This window comes from Melospiza melodia, chromosome 2 (assembly GCF_035770615.1).
Source record: "Melospiza melodia melodia isolate bMelMel2 chromosome 2, bMelMel2.pri, whole genome shotgun sequence".
Lineage (NCBI taxonomy): Eukaryota > Metazoa > Chordata > Aves > Passeriformes > Passerellidae > Melospiza > Melospiza melodia.
This window is the reverse complement of record NC_086195.1, coordinates 6,487,105-6,507,611: the sequence shown is the minus strand read 5'-3', so window position 1 is coordinate 6,507,611 and position 20,507 is coordinate 6,487,105. Positions and strand designations below refer to the sequence as shown.

Here is a 20,507-nt window from a genome sequence, read left to right as displayed (position 1 = left end):
ATTCTGCACCTGGGATGGGACAATCCTGGAGATACAGACAGAATGGGGAATGAAAGGCTGAATAGAAAGGTATTAAACTATCAGAGAGTGTCCAGAGGAGGGCAGTGAAGATGGTGAAGGTGTTGAGGAGAAGGCATGTGGAGAGCACTTGGTCTGTTCAGCCTGGAAGAGACTGAGGGGAGACCTCATTGCAGTTACCTTTTGTATTTAAAGCCCCATAAAACAAATCCAGGAGAGCAGAATATGCTAAGAAAATAAATTCTGGATCATTGGTAATATTTGTAGTATCTTCATTAACAAAGCCCTTTCAGCATGTGGCTTCAAAGTACTACAAGGACAAACCTAATTCTTTGCATTCAGGTACCCGCTCTTATGAGCCAGTTCTCCCATCAATTCACAAAAACAGAGAGAATCAAAAGTTTCAGGTTTTAATGTGTTAATAAACAACATTTTAAAAAAAGACACAAAGGGGCTTTCATCAAAAAAAGAAAAACTTAAAAGAAAATCCAGCAAGCCATGACATTTGTAACACATTCTCTTACAGTTTAAGTTACATTATTCAGTTGGTAATGTCCAAACAAATTTTCACTACAGTATCTCAAGGCTGTCAAGCAAACCTCAACACAAGCTGTAAAGCCCCATAAATTTTCTCCAACAGCTGCTGCTACAGGTCCTCATTTCTCCTCATTACTGAAATCTCATCAGGCTTGGAGGTTACAGAACTAAGAAAACAGTGTTCCACAAATATGCACATAAAAAATCCAAGTAAAACAGCATTTAAAACAAGTTGAGACCAGTACATTTTCAATCAAGAATTTTTTTATCCTTTTTAAAATTCAGAGTCAGTCTAGGATAAGCTTGCACTATAAAATTCACAATACTTAATGTGCAAGGTATTTTTAATGAAGAATAAACTTCTTCCAGTTGTACTTCTAACTTCCCTAAGAACACTTTTTTGTTTTCTTACTTGAAATCAGAATTATTAAAAAAAAAGAAATCAGTTAATCAAGAAATCAAAGCTGTCAAGTTTACAGCCAAATGGTAGAGGAAAGAGGCCAAGTGCCATCCATGGCATATCCCACATTTCCATCATGAAAACTCCATCACATGGAACTCCATCACACTGTTAGGAATTGCTGCCACTATGAGGGCCACTCATTCTCAGTGAATACCACTGCATAAAATACAGTCTGAGGTTTTCTCCCTCTCACAAGGAGTAATCAGGAACTCAAATTATCCTAATGAGCTTCTTGCATAAGATAATCACTGTCAGAATCCAACTCTTCTTCATCTCCTGGTGTCTCCTCTGCTGCACGTTTCATGCCCCGCTGCTGGGAAATGGCCAGGGCGTATTTGATGTTGTAAATGTTCCACTCACAGCTGTAAAAATAAACAGGAAAATGTTGTTTTTCCTCCTAAAATAAAAACAACTCTAAAAGAAGGCTGTTTCAAAAGCTTTAACAGCACACTGTCATCCCCCAAATAATTCCAGGTGTTTGATTTGGACTTTCAGGTGTAACAATACTTACAGTTTTGAAACATCTTCAAAGTGACGCTGGATGCTCTTCTGGAGGAACTGGATCACAGGGAGCAGCTTCACTGACCTTGGATGGAGAGAACAGGCAATTTGCAGTGCAGTTCATGTGTACACATGGAAATCTAGAACATTTCTATACTCTCAAGATTCTAACAAGCACACAACTTCAATGCCAGCTTTTAAAGATAATCCTAAAGAAACAAAGGTCTCTGCCCACAATGATTACACTCAATACAAGTAATATATTGTGAGAAATATTTTTTTCTAATGTCCAAGTGCATCTTGAAGAGCTAATTCTGCTTGCTGCAGCAATGACAGTTCCTTTCAGATACAAGACTTTCTGAACAACAGGTAGTTTGTTTTAAATTGTCCTCTTCAACTTCAGCAGGAACAAAAGGAGACATTTTGTTCCAGTCATTTCAGTAACTAAAACATTATTACCCATGTTGAAGCAAGGGAAGATTTACACAATGCACTGATTTTTTAAATTGAAGGACTCCTTCTCAGATTACCTTTCATTTAGCCCATTTTAACTTTGTAAATTTGCCTGGTTTTGTTCCTAGAAATCTAAAACTTCCATACTAGGGATGGGCTGAACAGAATTCACTGACCAGGCCCATGTAGTTCTGAAGGACTCTGTAGGAAGGCAGAGTACTACCAGCTATAATAACAATCTGGATCTGTAAAAATGCAATCAGTATCTTCACATCACCTTTCAGTTACATTTAAGATGCATAAATGTTTAAAAACACAACTGCCAAATCTTGCTATCACTCTTGACATAATTGTGCAGTTATTGTCTCAGCAATTCAAGCAGTTTTACCCGTTGTATTTGAAAAATGCTTTTGCAATGTACCTTCACAAATCCAGTAACATATTCCAATTCTGTCACACACACTTTTAAAAATCTTTTTAGACCTTTAAGATCAAGTCCAAACTGTAACTTCTATCATTAGCACAGAACTTGTAAAACTGAAGTGTTCTAATGGTAGTGCATGCATTATCTGGAGTATCAGTAAATGTTAGGTAAAAGCCTTAAACTGACAGGTTTTTAATTTTAATATCCTTGTCACCATTATGACTTTCACAGGACCTCACCTTGTTTTCAGCTTCTGTCCATGCAGCATAAGCAACTTATGAGCCCAAATAAGATAGAACTCCAAGTGACAAGAGGTCTCAAAAGCAGAGGCCAGGAACTCCAGTAACTTCTCCACATACAGGTCTGGCAGTGATGAGCAGACAACATCAACTGTGCAAAAAGGAAAATAAAACCCCATAAACATCCAATAGAGTTGAGTTACTATTTGGAATAACATGAAGGAGACCACAGGAAAGCATAGGAGGGAGAAGAAAGCAGCACTTTGGCAAGTGGTGGGTATTTAGTGCTGTATTTCAGGGTACAGTACCACAGTCTCTCAGGGGACTAATGTTCCTCCTTTGAACCTTCCAAAAACTACTGTGTTTAAAAGTAAGAAATTAACTCCCCCTTCTCCAAGTTCTTCCTCCTAGCAAGTACTCTCCTCAGCAGCTCTCTTTCAGAATTTTTATTTCACCCTTTTCTCCTCTTTTCTAAAGTAACAGACTTTATTGTTGCTGCTCCTGACCTCACCCAAATTGCTGTAGTCAGTGGAACCAGTTATGCACAACAATCAGAGGCAGTGATACTTGAAAAGACAGCAAAGTCACTTGCCCACACAGAAAGTGTCTGAATGCTGTTAGCAACAGCACAAGCACAAAGAAACACTATTTAGAAGCATCCAAAATAATCTCATCTATAACTAAATGACCTCATTATATATAATCCGTTCTCAAAAACAGATTTTGCTTAAGAAACAGGCACACAATCATCCTGTTAACAGTGGATTAAAACAGCCTCTCCTCAGCTGTACTCTGGCCTTCCAATCATTTTCCAAGCTCTCCACCAGATGTTCTGGAGTATCAACGTCTTTCCTTGTGCTGTCAGTCCCAGAACCAGGCACAGTACTCCTGATGTGGTGCCACAAGTGCCTCAGGTTAAACTTGATGTGCCCCTCATAACACCAGCTGCTTCCAAGAAATGACATTCAAAAACTCTGCCTGCACCTCTAGGCCCGATCAAATTCCATGCTGAGAAGTCACAAAATAAGCATGAAGTAGATGGGTAAAATTAAAACATAAATTAACACTGAAAAGTCTGCCTTTACACCTCAACTTGGTTAACACATGTCTGTTTACAGCTAGCTCAGCCCTGACTCATGGCAGATCCACTCACCTTCACTGCTAGGGACAGCCTCTATCACCTCCTGAATTAATTTCTTTTCATTCAGCTTGAAGGCCATGACAATAGCCATGGTGTATTCCTTCTGACTCAGTGTTTTGCGGATATTGCTGGGTGTGACATCAATATCCAGCTCAAAAGGATCAAAAATGAGCCCAGAGTCCAGTGAATAGAGCAGGAGACCTTCTGTGGTGGTGGCTGCCCAGCTTCGTCCTAGAAGAGAAATAATAATAATAAACAACAAAGAGAGGTGTTCCAGAATGGGAACAGAAGAGTAATGATAATCCTCCAGTACTCTATTCTTTCACATATTTTATATGGAATTAAAAAAAAAAATCCTAAATTAACTGTTGGTACTAACCTGTAGGACAGAATCGCACACAAGTCACCCTTATTTCTGGTTTAAAGTGTCGATAGCTCATGTCACCTAAAAGAGAAATCTGGAGTGATTTAACAGATTTATCACAAGTTCACAGTCTAGTTATCAACTCTGATTATGATGTTACCATTAAATAATGTGCAGCATGGTAAAACCTGGCAGAATTAAAGGCTGGGTAAGGGAGGCACAGTTCATGTCCAAGAGATCCTACAGCTTAATTGGTGGGACCAAATTTTGTAATCCTGATGTTAAAACTGAGCTAAACAAGTCAAACCCTTCTCACCTGTGTCAAAGGTTCCAGTGCACATAAAAGCAGAAACAAAGAGAGCAAAGCCATACCTCTTTTTACTCCAGGAAGAGGGATGGCAACACCTTCGTCACCTCCACCGCCTTCATCAATCAGAGCCATGCTGCCAAATTCTGTCATTTTTCTCCGATCTAAGTACTCCTGGAAAGACATGCAAGTTCCATTCACTGCACTGAATCTCTTCTCAAACAGCAGAGCTCAGTTTAGACTGGCTTTCACATTATTGTAACTGTGTTCTGCTCCAGAGATGCACTGTTTGCTTCCTCAGCTGCAGCCCTGCTCTTTCTGTCCTGCAGGTTCCACTGTGCTAATGCAAGGGCTGTGTGGCCAGAACACTGCCAGTGAGATTTTAGGGATCTCCCTGGTCCCCATTTCGAAATACCCATCCCCTCCAGAATTCTGTTTCAGCTTGTTCACTTTCTTTGAAGGCAGATGTTGAGCTACACCAGCTCACAGACCGCTGCTGACAAAGAATACTTGGAACCACAGTCAGATACAGCCTGACATGAACAATCATCCTTCCTGCTAAGGGGATGGTGAAAAGGGTTACTGGAATTTTTTCCCCTTCTGATGTTTTTCATAATTCACTTTACTTCTGAAGGAATTTAATTTGGCATTTGGCAATATTCAGAAACAGAGTTTATGACAAAGAATACTTGGAACCACAGTCAGATACAGCCTGACATGAACAATCATCCTTCCTGCTAAGGGGATGGTGAAAAGGGTTACTGGAATTTTTTCCCCTTCTGATGTTTTTCATAATTCACTTTACTTCTGAAGGAATTTAATTTGGCATTTGGCAATATTCAGAAACAGAGTTTATAAAGGTCAGTGATGTTGTTCTGTGTCCACAAAAAAAATCCTTCATTTTTTTGCTAACACAAACTGACACCTGGGGAGTTAGCTTCGTACAAAAGGTTGGTAATTTAAATTTTCACTTCCACTTTCAGTCTAGTGCCAACTAACTTAGTATGCTTGAGAGTTCTGCCCATTCAACACAAGCACACTACAAATCTGGAAAGAGTTTCAGGAATTCATTCTGTTCCAAGAGGAATATTTCCTTCCCCCTCTCCTGCACAAAAATAAACCCATTCTTTAAGAAACATTCATGAATCACTCTTAATGAGATGTTATATCAAAACCAAAGGCTTGTGGGGGTGAGGAAATTTAAAAAAGACTCCTGTGCTCACATACCTCCATTGCATCTAAAGAATGGTTGCATGAAATTTCGAATTTTTTCATAAGAATCTGTTCCTTGACATTATATATACAGACAAATTTTGACAATCCACCTGCCAGAATAGATTGACCATCTGCTGAATAGCACAGAGTTGTAAAAGATCTGGTAAAGAAAAAGAGAAAGCAGTTTAATTTCACTGCCACATCTGAGCTAAAAGATATGAGTACAGTGTGAAGACTCAGAAAATAACCATTCCATGGTAAAAGTGGAGACCTTCATTCACATGGTATGTACTCCACACACACATTTACTACAAAGCATTTGGTGCTTTACTATGAATCACAGACAATTTAAAACATCTTTATGAAATACTGCCATACTTCTGAATCTGAGTCACAGCTCAGTCAAGGAGCTCTCAACTACATCATGCATGACACTAAAAACAGTCAGAAGAGCTACAGAAAAACCAATGCCATGGCATGTTTGAAAAGCATGGTTGAGAGCTCACCAGCAAAAAATACTGCTTTTTTCTAAAACTTTTTTCCAAAAGGCTATTTTTCTTTTTTTTATTTTTTTTGAGTGGAAGCAATATAGAAAAAAAAGGGGGGGAATAGAAGAATAAAACATTTCTCTAAGATACTTTTTGACAGCACACAAATTCAACTTGCATTTAAACATTACTTCACATGCATAGCAACAGGTAATTAACCCCAAACTTTAACTACCTTCTTTAAAAAATGTAATAGTTTCTACATCCTAATGGTTGTACACTAGTATTTCTGAAGAAAGATATCAACTAAAAAACCTCACCCATAGCTAATTAACACCTTGGCCTAAGAAGCTTAATATTATGTTGGCATCCCAAGCTCCTAACAGATGAGAAAGAACACGTGCTCAGAATGATGCTGAGCAGTGAGAGAACACAGCCAGCTACAAAAGGGAGGCATCCACATGTCAGGCAGGCTTTTAACATTCAGAATGAGGAATATCTGAACAACAGATGCACTCTGCAATCTCCGTGTAGAAAACAAATGGAAAAACAACTCCAAAGTGACCCAGCATGGCACCCCCTTGTCACTGCAGCCCCCTGCACGTACTTGCCCTTGGCTGCCTGCTTGGCAGTGATTTTATCCAGCTCCTTCCTCCCCATCTGCAGGTCGTGCCTGCCCTCAATGGAGCCAGTCTGCACTGCATTGTCATGGTCCCAAAATGTTATCTGGCCGTTCAAAGCGGCAACCGCCAGCTCCTTGCCATCGGGGCAGAAGGCAACAACAAGAACTGCAAAGAATTAATTAACAGTTAAAAATGCACTCAGATGCTTTTCTAAGAAAAAACCCTAAACCCCCTAGGATCTTATCTCAGCTATAAGAAAAAGTTTAAGAGTAAAAAGTATGACTGTATTTTTTCCCCGTAGACAACATACAAATGTTTAGTTAATTATAAAGCTGAGCTAGAATTAAAGCATTTATTGCACTATTAACCAAGCACAGGAGTGAAGTCTCTGAACCTTTGATTTCCATTTCCATGAATGAGTCTCTCTGTATTTGACACGTTGTGTCGTTACATATTTTACATAGTGCTTTTATATTTGATAAAAGATGAGAAAAGAAACAAAAATTACCATCTGAGTTTATTATGAATGTCTCCTTAGTTCTCCAGCTGTCCAACATATCCCATAATTTTACAGTCTTATCCCAAGAGGCACTGGCTAGAACACACTTCATTGGATTAAAGGACAAGCTGCTGATGGGACCCTCATGACCTGCTAAGACCTAAAAAGAGAAGAAAAAAATAACCTGGAATTAGGTGAAAGAAACTGAAATCTGTGTAGTCTGCATTCAGTGAACTCCAGATACAGCCAATAAACCATGCCTGACTTGTCCACACACATTTGAGATCACTTTTGGACACAGGGCATGATACACACCAGTGATTCTCAACTTTTTATTTCTACAAGTTATAAAAAAATTCCCTGAAGTGCTACCACGATATAGGCATCTACAACCACTCCTATGCACATACTTTAGGGATGCAGTGTGCCAATTTCCTCCCTCCTTTCAAATCAGACCAATTGTGAAAAACCAAGTCATTGCTCTGAAAATTCTTTATTCTGAGAATATTATTATTCTGAGAATAACTCTTGCAGGTGATAACACTTCAGAATAAAAATAAAAATAAAAAACTGAGAATAAGAGTAACAGAGACTTTCATTTCATGGCGTTCCTACTCCTCAAACAAAATATCAAGGAAAGAAACTAAGCTCAAAACTCTGGAGATCCAATCAAGTATATCCTGAGTTACTGAAGTGATCTGTATTCCATGGCTGTGCCAAATTAAATACGTGAATCACTGAGCTCCTCAACTTGTACAAGATGTACAGGAATGCTTAAGAATTGAAAAATAATTGAAAAATCATGCCCCTGGCTCTGCTCCACCAAAACCCTTCATGAAATCTGTATCAGTCTTAATACAGCAACTACAATTTCTTCATTGCCTGCAGAAAATATGTGGAAAAGAACATCTCTGAACAAGGAGGGAAAGACTTTCATGCCCAGGTGTTAGTTCAGCAACACTGGTGTTAGTTCATCACGAGAAAGAGCTCATTACTCAAAAATTTTAACAACTATTTCCCACACAAATTCAGGGTGAGCTCCATGCAATAAATAAAATTTAAAAAATGCTGAGAGCAACATAGTGTAGCTCCAGCTTTTGAACATAAATATAACAAAACACTTCATGTTGTATTGAAATCCCCCTGACTAATCCCAAAGTTGCTGAATATCACCATATCCACACAGGGTTAAATTCAAGCCCTCCCAACACTCTGGGACTTACATCCAGCAGCCTCCCACTCTGCATGGACCAGATGAATATTTCAAAGGAATCCTGGGAACCAGCTGCCACAATCTCACCACTGGAGTCCACAGCTAAACAGGAGAACTGACTTGGCCGTGGAGAGGTAAAGGTTCGGAAATTCCGGTACCTGTTAAAAAAGTGAAAAGAAATTACGAGAACATTTTATGTAGATTTATTTAAATGTGTGTTTAACAAGTTTATTTACAAAAGGAGTTCGTTTGTTTTGTAAAGACTTCTAAGCTATGTACAGAAAAAATATTGGTTTTATAAAATTAGATGTGATGCCTCAACATGATTACAAGATTCAAAATGAAAAACTCTGCAGAAGTAGGAGACAGAAATACTCAGAGGAGCTTTCTTCTATTAAGTAGCATGTGTCAATTTTTTAGAAACATGGGCTTGTTTACACACCCAGTTCTGTGCACAGCTGTATTATACTATGGAAAGTGCCTTCTCCTCATTTGAGTAAAGCCAGACAATTATTTTCCTAGATTTCCAGCTTCTTTGAGGAAAGCTCTTCCACAATTTTCTTCAAAGAAACTGGATGGAGTAAGAGCATTCCTAATAACTATCTAAATTTAAATCAAAGGCTGAACCAAAAACCAGCAAAGCAGTGCTGCTCACCCTTATGAGACTTCAAACAAGCAATCAGCAATTTGCTGTATTTTGGGGGGAGTGTGGAAGCTGAGGACTAAATGAGACACGAAAGCTTTCATGCAGAGTTACCTGTGCAGATCAAAGGCACGCACTGTTCCATCCAGGGAAGCACTCAGGACAACATAACCAGTGGAAGTGAAAGTTACAGCAGTTACACCACTGTTGTGTTCTGTAAAGGTGACAAAACAAAAGCTGCTTGAAGTGTTCCACACTTTCACCTGCAGGACAGACAAGAAAAGGCTTCTTAGAATCGCCATCATCAGTAAAGAGAGAAAATAAGGGTAAGGCAGCAGCAGAGTAAAGAAAATCTAATCATACAACTCTGCAACAGCATGAAAGACTTCCACTAATAGCAGTCAAGAGGCCACAGCTTATCATTAAACCTCTTTTGCAACATAAAAATCTAAGTGGAGACAGACACAAACACAGTTGAAACAAAGTTAATAAAGGAAAGTAACACTTGGTGAGCATCTTGAGCTTCCAAGCTTATACTGTCAAATAAAATAGGTGTCAAATTCAAAACCAACTCTAAAGCCATTACAGAAGTTACATTTGAGATGATATTCCAGTTGTTTTGGTTTTTATTCCTGAACAAAAAAATTTATGCATTTAGCCTTCTGCAGTTTGAGACTTCCCAGTTTTGGCCAATTTTCATCCTGAATGGCAGAATGTGGGGCAGATCTTTTTCTGCCATTTAAAAGTTTTGACAGGAAATCAGCTACTACTGTTGTCCCATTTATGTGCCAAGACATTGTGGCAAAACACCTTTTAAAATAAAAGCACCTGTACACACAGCCTATCATTTCAATGCAAGTCATCCATGAGAAGTTAATTTTTCTTTTAAATAACAAGCTTCTGGAATGGCATGTTTAAACAAAAGAATTGCACTTGCATAAATCATTTGAAATCAATTTCATATAAAAAACCAATTATTTAAAGGGTAAGAAGTTGAGTGGCTGAAGTTCATACATCCCAAGATATCATGGGACCATAAATAAATTAACATTGATGAATTAGTTACTTTTGCATTTATGGTGTCTGGACCTGTAATAATTAAAAAATCATCTACTAGGAAGCATAAGTGATGCAATTTGCAGCCACAGTTAGTAACAAAGCAAAATATATGTACTCTAGAGAGAAAAATCAAAACATTTAGGGAAAGAGAAGAAAAAAAAATATGACTTTATAGTAAGGAAAATATGTACCAATTACAGTAACATAACTTTCTACATAAAATAGAAAGTCAAGCTGCTTAGTACATTATTAAAAGCTCACATTCCAGCAATATTGCCTCACTCACTTTGCCATCCTCCCCTCCAGTTACTATGTACTGTCCATCTGGAGAATATGCCAAGGAAACCATGCTGTTGAAATGGCCCTGCTGCTTCAGCACGTAGGACTCACTCTGCCACTCCCACACCAGGAGCTGCCCCAGACCTGTAAGCACAGCAGGATTAACCACAGCCACCAACACAGTGACCCTGCAAATGCAGGCCACAAAACACACACGGGCAAGCAATGTCAAAAAAAAACCAATCCAAAACAAACCAAAGATTAATGCAGACAGGTTGAATTCTGCATCTTTCAGTACTAATATGAGCTTTTTCCTTTTATAACTTCAAGGTAATTTCCCCCAAAATTTCCTCCATAAGCTGTTACATGGAATAATGTTTTCAATACTACAACAGCAATGCTATCAACCAGTTGATAAATGAGCTGGAAAGAACAGCAGGGCTGCATATAAGAATAAAATTTTGGGTTTCAAGCAAACTGTTAGGGACAGAGTGGGAATGCTGGAACATCCAGGCAGGTTTGTAAAATGCCATGGGCAACATGTGGCAAAGGCAGAAATTACTACAAGGGATCTGGGCTCTCCCTAACTCTATTAAAAGTCTTCCTATATAAAATATAGGAAGTGTTTTTTCCTGTATCAGTAAAATACCTTCCTGAATCATCAGAATTCTGTGAGGGACTCATTAGTGATATTTGTTTTACTAAACCTAGACAGCACAGATATGAGACCATCAATTATTTCACATTTGGAGTCAAAACTATCAAGAGGAATTTGGGCCTCATGTCCAGCACATTCCTTATTTTTCCCATGAACACAGACCAAAAACAGCCTGACAAACCTGAACATCCAAAGGCAATCCAGTCACCAGTGCAGTTGATAGAAATAGAAGCTATCCTTTGGTCTGAAATACTGAAGTAAAGAGAATTAACCAATAAACAAACTTGTGTGATAAAACTTCATGTCTAATATTTACTAACACTGTTCAAGCAAGTTGTTTGGTTGTTTTACTGAACTTCTGTACCACTGTAACATCAAAAACCATAAGTTCATTCCTTTGTTCCACTCCAAACCATCAAATATTCCTTATTCAGAATGAAGACAGAGTATCTGCATCCCAAAAACGTACTCGCCAACAGAGTGAAACTCCCCAAGTTTAAGAAAATAAAATAGGGGCTTTTGTGTACATGGAATTGTTTACAGTTATGGAAAAGAATCCGATTTGATTTCTCAACTTATACACAATTTACAGATAATTTTCCATATGCAGAACTTTCCAGCTAATACTTTCTACAAAGAAACTGAAAATATTAAAACGGACAGTGTTAAAGAAGTCTACCCAAAACCCAGGAACTCCTGAGTAAGTTTCCTTATTCAGATCTAACTTTTCCAGAATAAGGAGTGGAATTATATGGTATTTATTACATAAATTTATGGTTCTGCCTTTCCAGAAGTTGCAGTATTAAACAGACAGTCATGTTTTATGGTTTTTGTGCTCTTTTTTTATTCATCCTTCACTGTTTAACATGATGTGTTCTCAATCAAACAAACATGAAACCCCTGCAAAAAAACCTATTCCCTTCCCCCACAGAAACCAAACCAAATACAGTGACAACCCCACGGCTCACCTCAAGGAGTGGATCAGATTGAAATCTGGAAGTTCATGGAGGTGAAAGACTCCAGAGGCAAAGCCAGTGACTAAAAGATGTGTTTTCTTGTGATAGGCTGCAGCTGTCAGGTTATTAAAATCTCCCTCTTTATTGAAAAAATACCTGGCACCCAAGAAACAAGAGAAAAGGTGAATGTCGAAGAACAGGGTGTTGTCAGAGCTGCATCTCCAAGCAGCTCACCAAAGAGGCGGATGAGCCACCTTTATGTCATCTCCTGAAGTCAACCAACCCCTTCTGGCAAGAAACCAAAGCCTCAAGACTCAGAGAGGGTACTGTAGCAAAGATCCCATTTACAATTTCTGAGTTCCAAACATCAGGACACCATGAGTCAGTATTTCTTATACAGTTAAAATTACACTTGTTATTCTGGAGGTGACAAGTAGTGCCCATCATATAATCAAGGTAAGATAGACAGGAGTTCTACCAGAACTACTTAAAATGGGATGTGCAGTAAATTTCTAAATCCTGGACAGTTTTATACTGCCTTGAATAATTACAACAGATGAAAAAAAAAGCCTGCCCAGTAAAATAAATCCCCATTACAACTTTGATTTTTGATAACTGAAAACCACTTACTTGGCAACACGTGAATATTTAACTTTATTTCTAGTCTCTTCTTCACTTGGATCAGCTTTCCCATGAATTTCTTCACCCTTGGGCTCTTCAAGCAGCTCTTCATCATCTTCTGCTGCCTTCTTTTCCTTTGCTGCATCTTTAGGGGGCATGGGCTTCAAACCATCCAGCTCAGTGTCACACTGCCACACACACAGAGCTGCATCCTGGCTAATTGTGTACAGCTGAAATACAAACACACAAATTATTATTGTCCAATATCCATGCTCTGTGCTCTGCAAAAATATGAATATGGACTTGCAGAAGGGTTAGCAAGTGTGCATTCTATTCTCAGGATAGACTCCAAGGTGCTTTGAACTGGGAGTTTTACTTGTCCTGAGAACTGATGAATTATTTGCCTGCCTCCAGAAAAATTTTGCAAGGACCAAAGGCAACTTGATAACCAGTCAGCATCACAGCTAAACTAAATCATTTTTTCACATTTAAATCTATAATGGTTTGGGTAAACAAATTTAAACACATAATTATGGCAGAGCAATCAAAAGACACTTCCGTATTTTCTAAATTCTGAGATATTGTCCAAACAGTCACCTATAGATAAGGTTCTGTTTCCACTACTGTAAATTCAGGTGTGTTGTGTGATTATACATACATCCAGGCTGTTCTCTTCAAAAAAGCAGGCAACAATGACATCCTTATGGCCTCCAAGGGAGTAGTAGATCAGGTTTGCCCATCGTTCTGCTCCAAACACCCACGTTGACATGTCCTTGCTCCCCACTGCAAAGCACCTGCAACAGAAAAATAGAAAAGAAAATCAGAACACTGGGCTGCAAAACTCTTCCCTGGGTGGGGAATGTTCTGAGCTCAAATCCACCAGTCACCACTTTAATTTTACAAACAAGTGTGGTAAATTGTGCTTGGTGACTGTAGCAGAGATAGAAGGGGCTAAAACACATTCAAAAGGTCAACCCTGCTCACATTCCTAAGATCTGTTCCTTTTCTGAATTACTATGCATTTTCAAATAAGAATCCACTGTTGATTCCCATTTTTTATACTTTCTGGTCTGCCTAATTGTATTTTTTGATTAAAGACAGAATTTTTAAAGCTATTACAATAATTCAAAGGAAATGCATTGTGTATTGAAATATCAAAATGTGCAGGTAAACAACTTCAGTTTAACAACTCACTTGGAATCATCAGTCCAGTCAATACAAGTTGTTTCATCATATGGGCCATAGTAGGTTTTGTCCAGAACAAATGCATTAAATTCTCTTTTCTTCCCAGGAGCATGGTACAGGTAAGCAAGATTGTCTTTTGTAACCACAAATTTCCTGGCAAGGGAGGCAAAAAAGACATCATTGCACACAAAGCTGATAAAGCAAAGAACTGTTCAGTACAGACTGCAATACAATGAAGCAATGTTTTGCATTTATTGTATTCATTGTATTGCATATTCATTGCAATACAATGAATACAATAATAATGGGGCTCCTGCACTACTGAAACAATAAAAATTGATTGCTTTTGAAGGAAAACCAAAGTAGCTGCAGATTGATAGTATCCCCCAATACAAGCATTATAAAAGAGAAAACCTTCAGCAAAAATCACTGCAGTTGAATAATGAAATTCTTATTCTCAAAGCCCCAAAACAGAAGGAAAAGCTCAAACACTCAAACCAGGATATTCTATTTCCAAGGCTTTGCTTTCCTTCTTGTCTTCCCCTCTCAATTTTACAAAGTGACCCTGATCAGCTCAAAATCTCCTCTCACTCATGAACAGGAAACATTCCCAGACTGGTCAGGATGTCTTCATAATCACAACTTTCAGTTTATGGGGCAATTCCTGCTGTTTTGTTCTAAAGCATGCACTCTTCACTTACTTGCCATCAGGGGAAAAGCTGACACTGTGAACTGGCTTGTGAAAATAAAACTGATGTATCACACATTTCCCAATCAAACTCACAAGCAAGGCAGCTCCCTCTGTAAGGGCAGAAAGAAAGGATCATGAGAATAACTGAGCTCCCAAAGAAATCATAACCATAGAAAACATTATTTTCTTAAAGAGGAGGGGGGAAAGCTTTTCAAGACAGTGTGGTTAATATTATTAAAATTTAAAAAATACAGTCCAAATTATGAGACACTATACAAAGTCTGTAAAAAAGTTCTGTAAATAAAGACACTTCACCCAAAAATTATAATGCAATTTCTAAAGCAGACCACTTCTAATTTTGTGTTAAGGTTGAACACCCAACAATACAGATTTCCTCCTCTCAAGGCTGCATTTTTACTGAATTCTTTTACAAAACAGACGTCTCTTTGTGCAAGTACCTTCATCAACTAGAATGGCAAGGCTTCCATCTGGAGAGAGCCCCACGCACACAATATTGAGCCGTGTAGCCAAGGGCAACGTCTCACACTTGTTACTGCAACAAAAACACACCACAGTAAAATGGGGACAGGAATGCAGGAAGAACATCAGTGTCAGTGAAATATGGTTTGATACCTTTGGTAAGCCCTTAGACAAAATTTAATGTAAAACCCTGACAACTTTGTTCAGCTGTCACAATCTCATGAACACCAAGTAGGTGGGTTGTTCTGTGCACGGCCAGGAGCTGGACTTGATGATCCTTCCAGCCCAGGATGGTCTGTAATTCTGCGTAACAGAATTGTAATTCCAGGCTCCAGGATGGTCTGTAATTCTGCATAACAGAATTATAATTCCAGGCTCCAGGATGGTCTGTAATTCTGCATAATAGATTTATAATTCCAGGTTCCTGACTGGAACGCAAGCACAGGGAGCATCGATCACAACTCTGGCACACACGAAATGCTGCTGATGCTCTAATTTTTGTTATATACAAGACAAAAGCACACAAAGAAACAATACAACTAAATCAAACACAAATCTATTTCTTCCCTTTTCTTTTTCTCTCTGAAATACACCTTTACATAATTCCTCTGCTATTCTCCACACGGGTGTACCCGCACAACACCATGACAGGTATTCCATTGGCAGCCTTATACCTTTTAATGCTAATGCAGACCCTTTCCAGAATATTTTAGCAGGCCGAGCATCCTGGACAGCCCCATGGATCGGGCTCCAAAACACCCTCAGAGCTTTATTCCCCCCGAAACCCCCGCCCTGCGTGCCCTCCCCGCCCCTCGCCGCTCTCACTTCTTGAGGTCGAACAGGGAGATCCTGTTGCCCACGGGGCTGAGCAGGGAGTTGCCATCGCGGGTGAAGCTGAGGTTGCCGCGGCGGTACACGGTGCCCAGCAGGCCGGAGAACTGCGGGGGCAGGAAAGGGCAGCGTTAGAGGGGCTGCGGAGATGGGGATCGGGGCAAGGTGATGGGGAGATGGTGCTGGGGATCGGGGGCTGCCCCCCGGCCCGCGCTCACCCGGTACGCGAAGCGCATGGCGGCCACACGTGGGGAGCGGGCGCGGAACTGCGGCACCCGGGGGCGGGAACGAGGGGAAGGGAAGGAAGGGAGCAGAGAGGGAGGGACTGGGAGGAGAGAGGGAGGAGAAAAGGAGGAGAAAGGGAGGAGAAAGAGAAAGGGACGGACAGACACGGGCGGTATTATACTGTGGGGAATATATTATGCTGTGGGCTGCTGCTCCCGGGCCGTGGCATCGCTCCGCCCTTCCCCAGCCACGGGCTCGCCGCCCCCCTCAGCCGCTCCCGGCCCTCCCCAGCACCCGCTACGAGCTAGGGGAGCTCTGGTTCTTTTTAGTAAATATATCACAGTATTTATACTTTTTAGTACAAATGCCTTGGAGTGGCTGTGAGAGCTGGGCCTGTATTCTGGAGAAGAGAGGGCTGAGAGAGCTTATCAATCCATATCAGTATACCCAAGGGGGTGTCAGAGGATGTTGCCAGGCTCTTTTCAGTGGTGGCCAGCATCAGAATAAGGATCAGTGGCTGTAAAATAAAACACAAGGAGTTTCAACTCAACATGAGGAAGAATTTATATTTATATTATTTATATTTATGGTGGCGGAGCTCTGGAACAGCTGCCCAGGGAGGACACAGAGTTCCCTCTCTGGAGACATTGCAGACCCATCTGGATGTGCCCTGTGTCACCGCTCTGGGTGACCCTGCCTTGGCAAGGGGTTGGACTGGGTGATCTCCAGAGGTCACTCCAACCCTGACTATTCTGAGATTCTGTAATTAGAGTGGAACAACGCTGAATGCCCAGTGCATAGATGTGAGAGGTTGATTTTAAAGCAGTTTTGTTGCAGTGGAGAGGATGTTGGTGGCCAGTTTGATTATTTTCAATAAAACTGTAAAAGTATCACAAAGAAAATACATAAGGGAAAGAAAGAAAGGGAAGCAATGGGTAAGTGTAGATAGTGGAAACAACACCACCCATGGATCTAGTGATGAGACTTGGGGGTTGGAATTTTGATATCCCTTGGTCAGAGAGATGGTCACAGTCTTGAACCTTTGGGATGGGGGCCCACAGAACAAAAAGTTCCTCGGCTTATGTACAGTCAGAACAGCATTGGAGCATCAGATTCCTCCCCAGAAAGGGAATTCTTTATGTCTGACACAAGACTGGGGCACGCAGCACCTGCTGAGGGAGAGCTCCAGAAGGTGTCAGGGGCTGCTTTGGGGTCCCTGGTGGTCTCAGTCCCCCTCTCTTGGTCTTGCCTGCTCCTTGACCCTACTTCTGCACCCACACTGGGGCTTGCGTGGCCACCGTGGACCTGAACAGCAAAACTGGCACCAGAAAAATGCTGCCCTACCTTGGCATTTCCCATTTGAATGGTTACTGGTGTTTGAGGCTTAGCAATCCATTTAACCCTTACTGTCTGTGCTCCTTCAGCTGGGTCCTTGGATCACTCACAGGTGTTAGTTTAGCAAAATGTGAAATATGTCAAAATTAACTTAAGTCAGGATGTTCTTTGATGGTTGATCTTTGTATACTTCCAAGCCTAATCAGCAAGGAAGGAGAATTAATTGCTGGTACAGAGAGCAGTGTCCCTTAGTTATGGATATCCTAATGAGCTAATGAGCTCATTATAACTAATGAGGTTTAAGGATGCAGTAAATCAAAATATGAATGTATGTCTTATGTATATGTTGCTAACTTGGCAAAAGACTGTAAGTGATATAATAATAATAAAAAAAATAATGTAAACAACTTCTTATTCTTATTCTTCTAAAAGTCAGACCTACAGAGCAAAAAGACCCTGCCCAGGTGAAGACCCTTCCCTGGAGGATGCACAGAAATCAGCTGGGATTACACAATTTGTGTGAAAATTATTAACCACTCATAATAGAGGGGCTGTACCTTGGAGGTTGCCAACACTGAATTTCTGTGTATAAATAACAGCAGGAAAAGTCTGGAGGGGTGTGCTGGATTTGTGGAATACTGTGGAGGCTCCAGGTTTGTGCAACTCTGAAATAAATAAATACTCAATGTCTCTCTCGAGTGTGTAATTGCACACCAGGTAATAAATCTGATTTTTTCAGACAAAAGCAGTTTTGGTTAAAACAGATGAAGCAATCACTCCTCCAGACCAAACAGAACTCACAGAGCAGAGAGAGTGATTTCTTTTTAAAACATGTATATTTAGAACTGTAACGCTTACAATTTCATTAAACAATCTTAGTACAATGTGTTTGATCTAACAGTATATTACAGAACAATGTGAAAAATGATTTAATAGCAAACCATGAAAATGGAATTAATAATACCTGCAGTGTCAAAGTCACTAACTTGTTACCTTTTCCAGTCAGAGAATCCCAGCAGTCATTCACACTAAATGATGCTTTGGGTTTTATCCAGAATAAAATGGTATGATTTCCACAGAGAAAGGGCATTCCTTCACAGAAAGAAGATGCATAATAAGAACATTTTCAGCTAGCAGGTCTACTTTATACATCTAATTAGAATTTTTAAATAAAAAATAAAATTAAAGTAAAATGTTTAGACCAGTGCAGGGTGCCTATTCATTTTTCAACTTATTTGTGATTCTTTTTGCAAAGAGGGTTTGTTTTTTATTTCCCCTTTGTAATTTAGCAGAAGAAAAGAAAATAATGAGTCTGTCTAATGAGCAGCTCCTCACTTCAGTTTTGCTGACAAGTGTTTGCCATGGGACTGTTTCCTCTGTGGAGTCTGTTGACAACGCACCATTATAGATCTGCAAGTAGAAAAGGTCATTCTCACATTAAATGCACAAGTTTCAATATCAGAAGCAGGACATCAGAAGAAGTTGTAATTTTTCCAGTCACAGGTGAATTTGCAACATTCACAAAAATTACACTTTTTTTTTTTTTACATTTTTTGTATTTACATTTCAGATATAAATAATGAAATTCTTTAAGTTACATGTTTTAACTTTGCTTCACGATTATTCTACATCTGCAAGCTTTCCTGTATCAAACCAACCTCCTTCTTTCATCATGAATGCACAAGTCTGGCCTCTAATCAGTAATAATTACACTAAGCCTTTATGATGAAAGGTTGACTGTTCAAGTATCACATCATAGTGAAATTTTTGCCCCAACTTCAAAATTGGGGCAGCAAACCAAGCCACTTGGAAATGGTAATAAAAGAAATTAATCTGGGAACTCAATAAGCCAAATAATTTATTATTAAATCCTATCAATATCTTTCTTTGGTAAGAAATATGCAAGAGGATAACCCAAAGCCCACCCAAAAAAAAAATCATATATGTGACATCACAGTGTCTACTCTGTGAAGGAGAAAGCCTCAGAAAATTAAGGAATTTTGTTCAGTTAAGATTGTTTATAGCAGTAGCTCTTCCATGCATCAAAGTATGCAAATGATGGAAGTTTAATATAAAATTGCAATGGCAGGAATTAACAATGATCAAACAAACAAAATAAAAGCAAACCAGAAAAGCAACTGTTACACCAGTGAATGTGTTGTTGTATGCTCTGTTATGTTTCTGGCACATGTGTGGAAAAGCCTGTAAGTTATTACATAAAAATTCAAGATTTGGATAATTACATCATCCAACTCTACATTCTAAAATACGTAGGAAGCATGAAACAAATCTCTCAGCTGCCCAACAAAAATAAAGAAGTGGTCCAAAGATTTGGATTTTTTTTGCTTTTTGTTGCCCTGTGTTGGTTGTTGTGATGCAGGGATGTGACTGCAGGAAGAAAACCCAACAGCTGACACGAAACATACTAAAGTGGCAATATAAACTAGCTGACACAAGGCTCACTGTACATTGAAATTGATACAATTGTCTGCTGCTTCCACGGCCAGTACACGCCTGGAGTGAATGTTGCAACGAGGACTGAGCAGGTCATTATCCCATAAAGTGCTTTCAGATCCAGTTCCTAAGGGGTTCCTGGTGTCACTCCGAGCTGTCACGTGACGTTCACCTCCAGAACGTGGTCGTCCTTGCTGGGAATGACCAGGATTTGCATCCCTGTGCTGCTGTTGAAGACCTGGCCCGGGGAGAAGGGCTGGAGCCGGGGCATGGGCAGCCCCTTGTGCTCCCCGCTGGCTGTGGAGTGCAGGCTGCCCCTGCTCCTGATGCTGCTGCTGTCAGCCTGCTCGTCCACATTCTTGTCCACAGACAGGTTATCGTTTTCAATCCAGCTATCTGTTTGAAAACAAAAGGAAAAATAGGGTTTTATTCTACCAATTAAGTCTAAAAGGTCATTTCAGAGTTCTGACAGTCAGCTTAACACATGTTCAGAGTTATTGATCATCTCTGCTGAGGTAACAGTCTGTGCACACTTTTGGCCAGCTCCAGATGCAACAGAGTGAATTATACTGGTTTAGAATTTCAATATTCAAGATTTCAATGGC

General features: G+C 39.8%; 2 protein-coding genes across 2 annotated transcripts in view; both read right to left on the bottom strand.

Annotated features, from left to right (window-relative positions):
* Window positions 1-412: 412 nt before the first annotated feature.
* Window positions 413-16,201, bottom strand: PWP2 (PWP2 small subunit processome component). The gene is made up of 21 exons (XM_063181621.1): window positions 16,107-16,201; window positions 15,883-15,995; window positions 15,036-15,130; window positions 14,588-14,687; window positions 13,896-14,039; window positions 13,360-13,495; window positions 12,711-12,931; window positions 12,093-12,236; window positions 11,306-11,376; window positions 10,474-10,610; window positions 9,243-9,391; window positions 8,496-8,643; window positions 7,282-7,432; window positions 6,758-6,938; window positions 5,675-5,822; window positions 4,513-4,621; window positions 4,156-4,221; window positions 3,789-4,007; window positions 2,636-2,786; window positions 1,530-1,604; window positions 413-1,380 (listed from the first exon to the last, which is right to left on the bottom strand). The coding sequence occupies exons 1-21, from the start codon at window positions 16,122-16,124 to the stop codon at window positions 1,239-1,241; spliced, it is 2,718 nt and encodes a 905-aa protein (XP_063037691.1). The 5' UTR covers window positions 16,125-16,201; the 3' UTR covers window positions 413-1,238.
* Window positions 16,202-18,265: 2,064 nt separating this feature from the next.
* TRAPPC10 (trafficking protein particle complex subunit 10) overlaps window positions 18,266-20,507 on the bottom strand; it is a 38,049-nt gene continuing 35,807 nt past the window's right edge. The window contains exon 23 of the mRNA XM_063181615.1: window positions 18,266-20,298. Coding sequence (XP_063037685.1) covers window positions 20,060-20,298 — 239 coding nt within the window. The 3' untranslated portion in view covers window positions 18,266-20,059. The remainder of the gene's footprint in view (window positions 20,299-20,507) is intronic.

Coding starts and splice junctions, on each gene's coding strand:
- PWP2 (XM_063181621.1), bottom strand. Junction 12,932..13,359: donor TTGAAGAGAACAGCCTGGAT/GTATGTATAATC, acceptor TTTGTATTTCAG/CTGTACACAATTAGCCAGGA. Junction 2,787..3,788: donor GGCTGTCCCTAGCAGTGAAG/GTGAGTGGATCT, acceptor CTTTTTGCACAG/TTGATGTTGTCTGCTCATCA.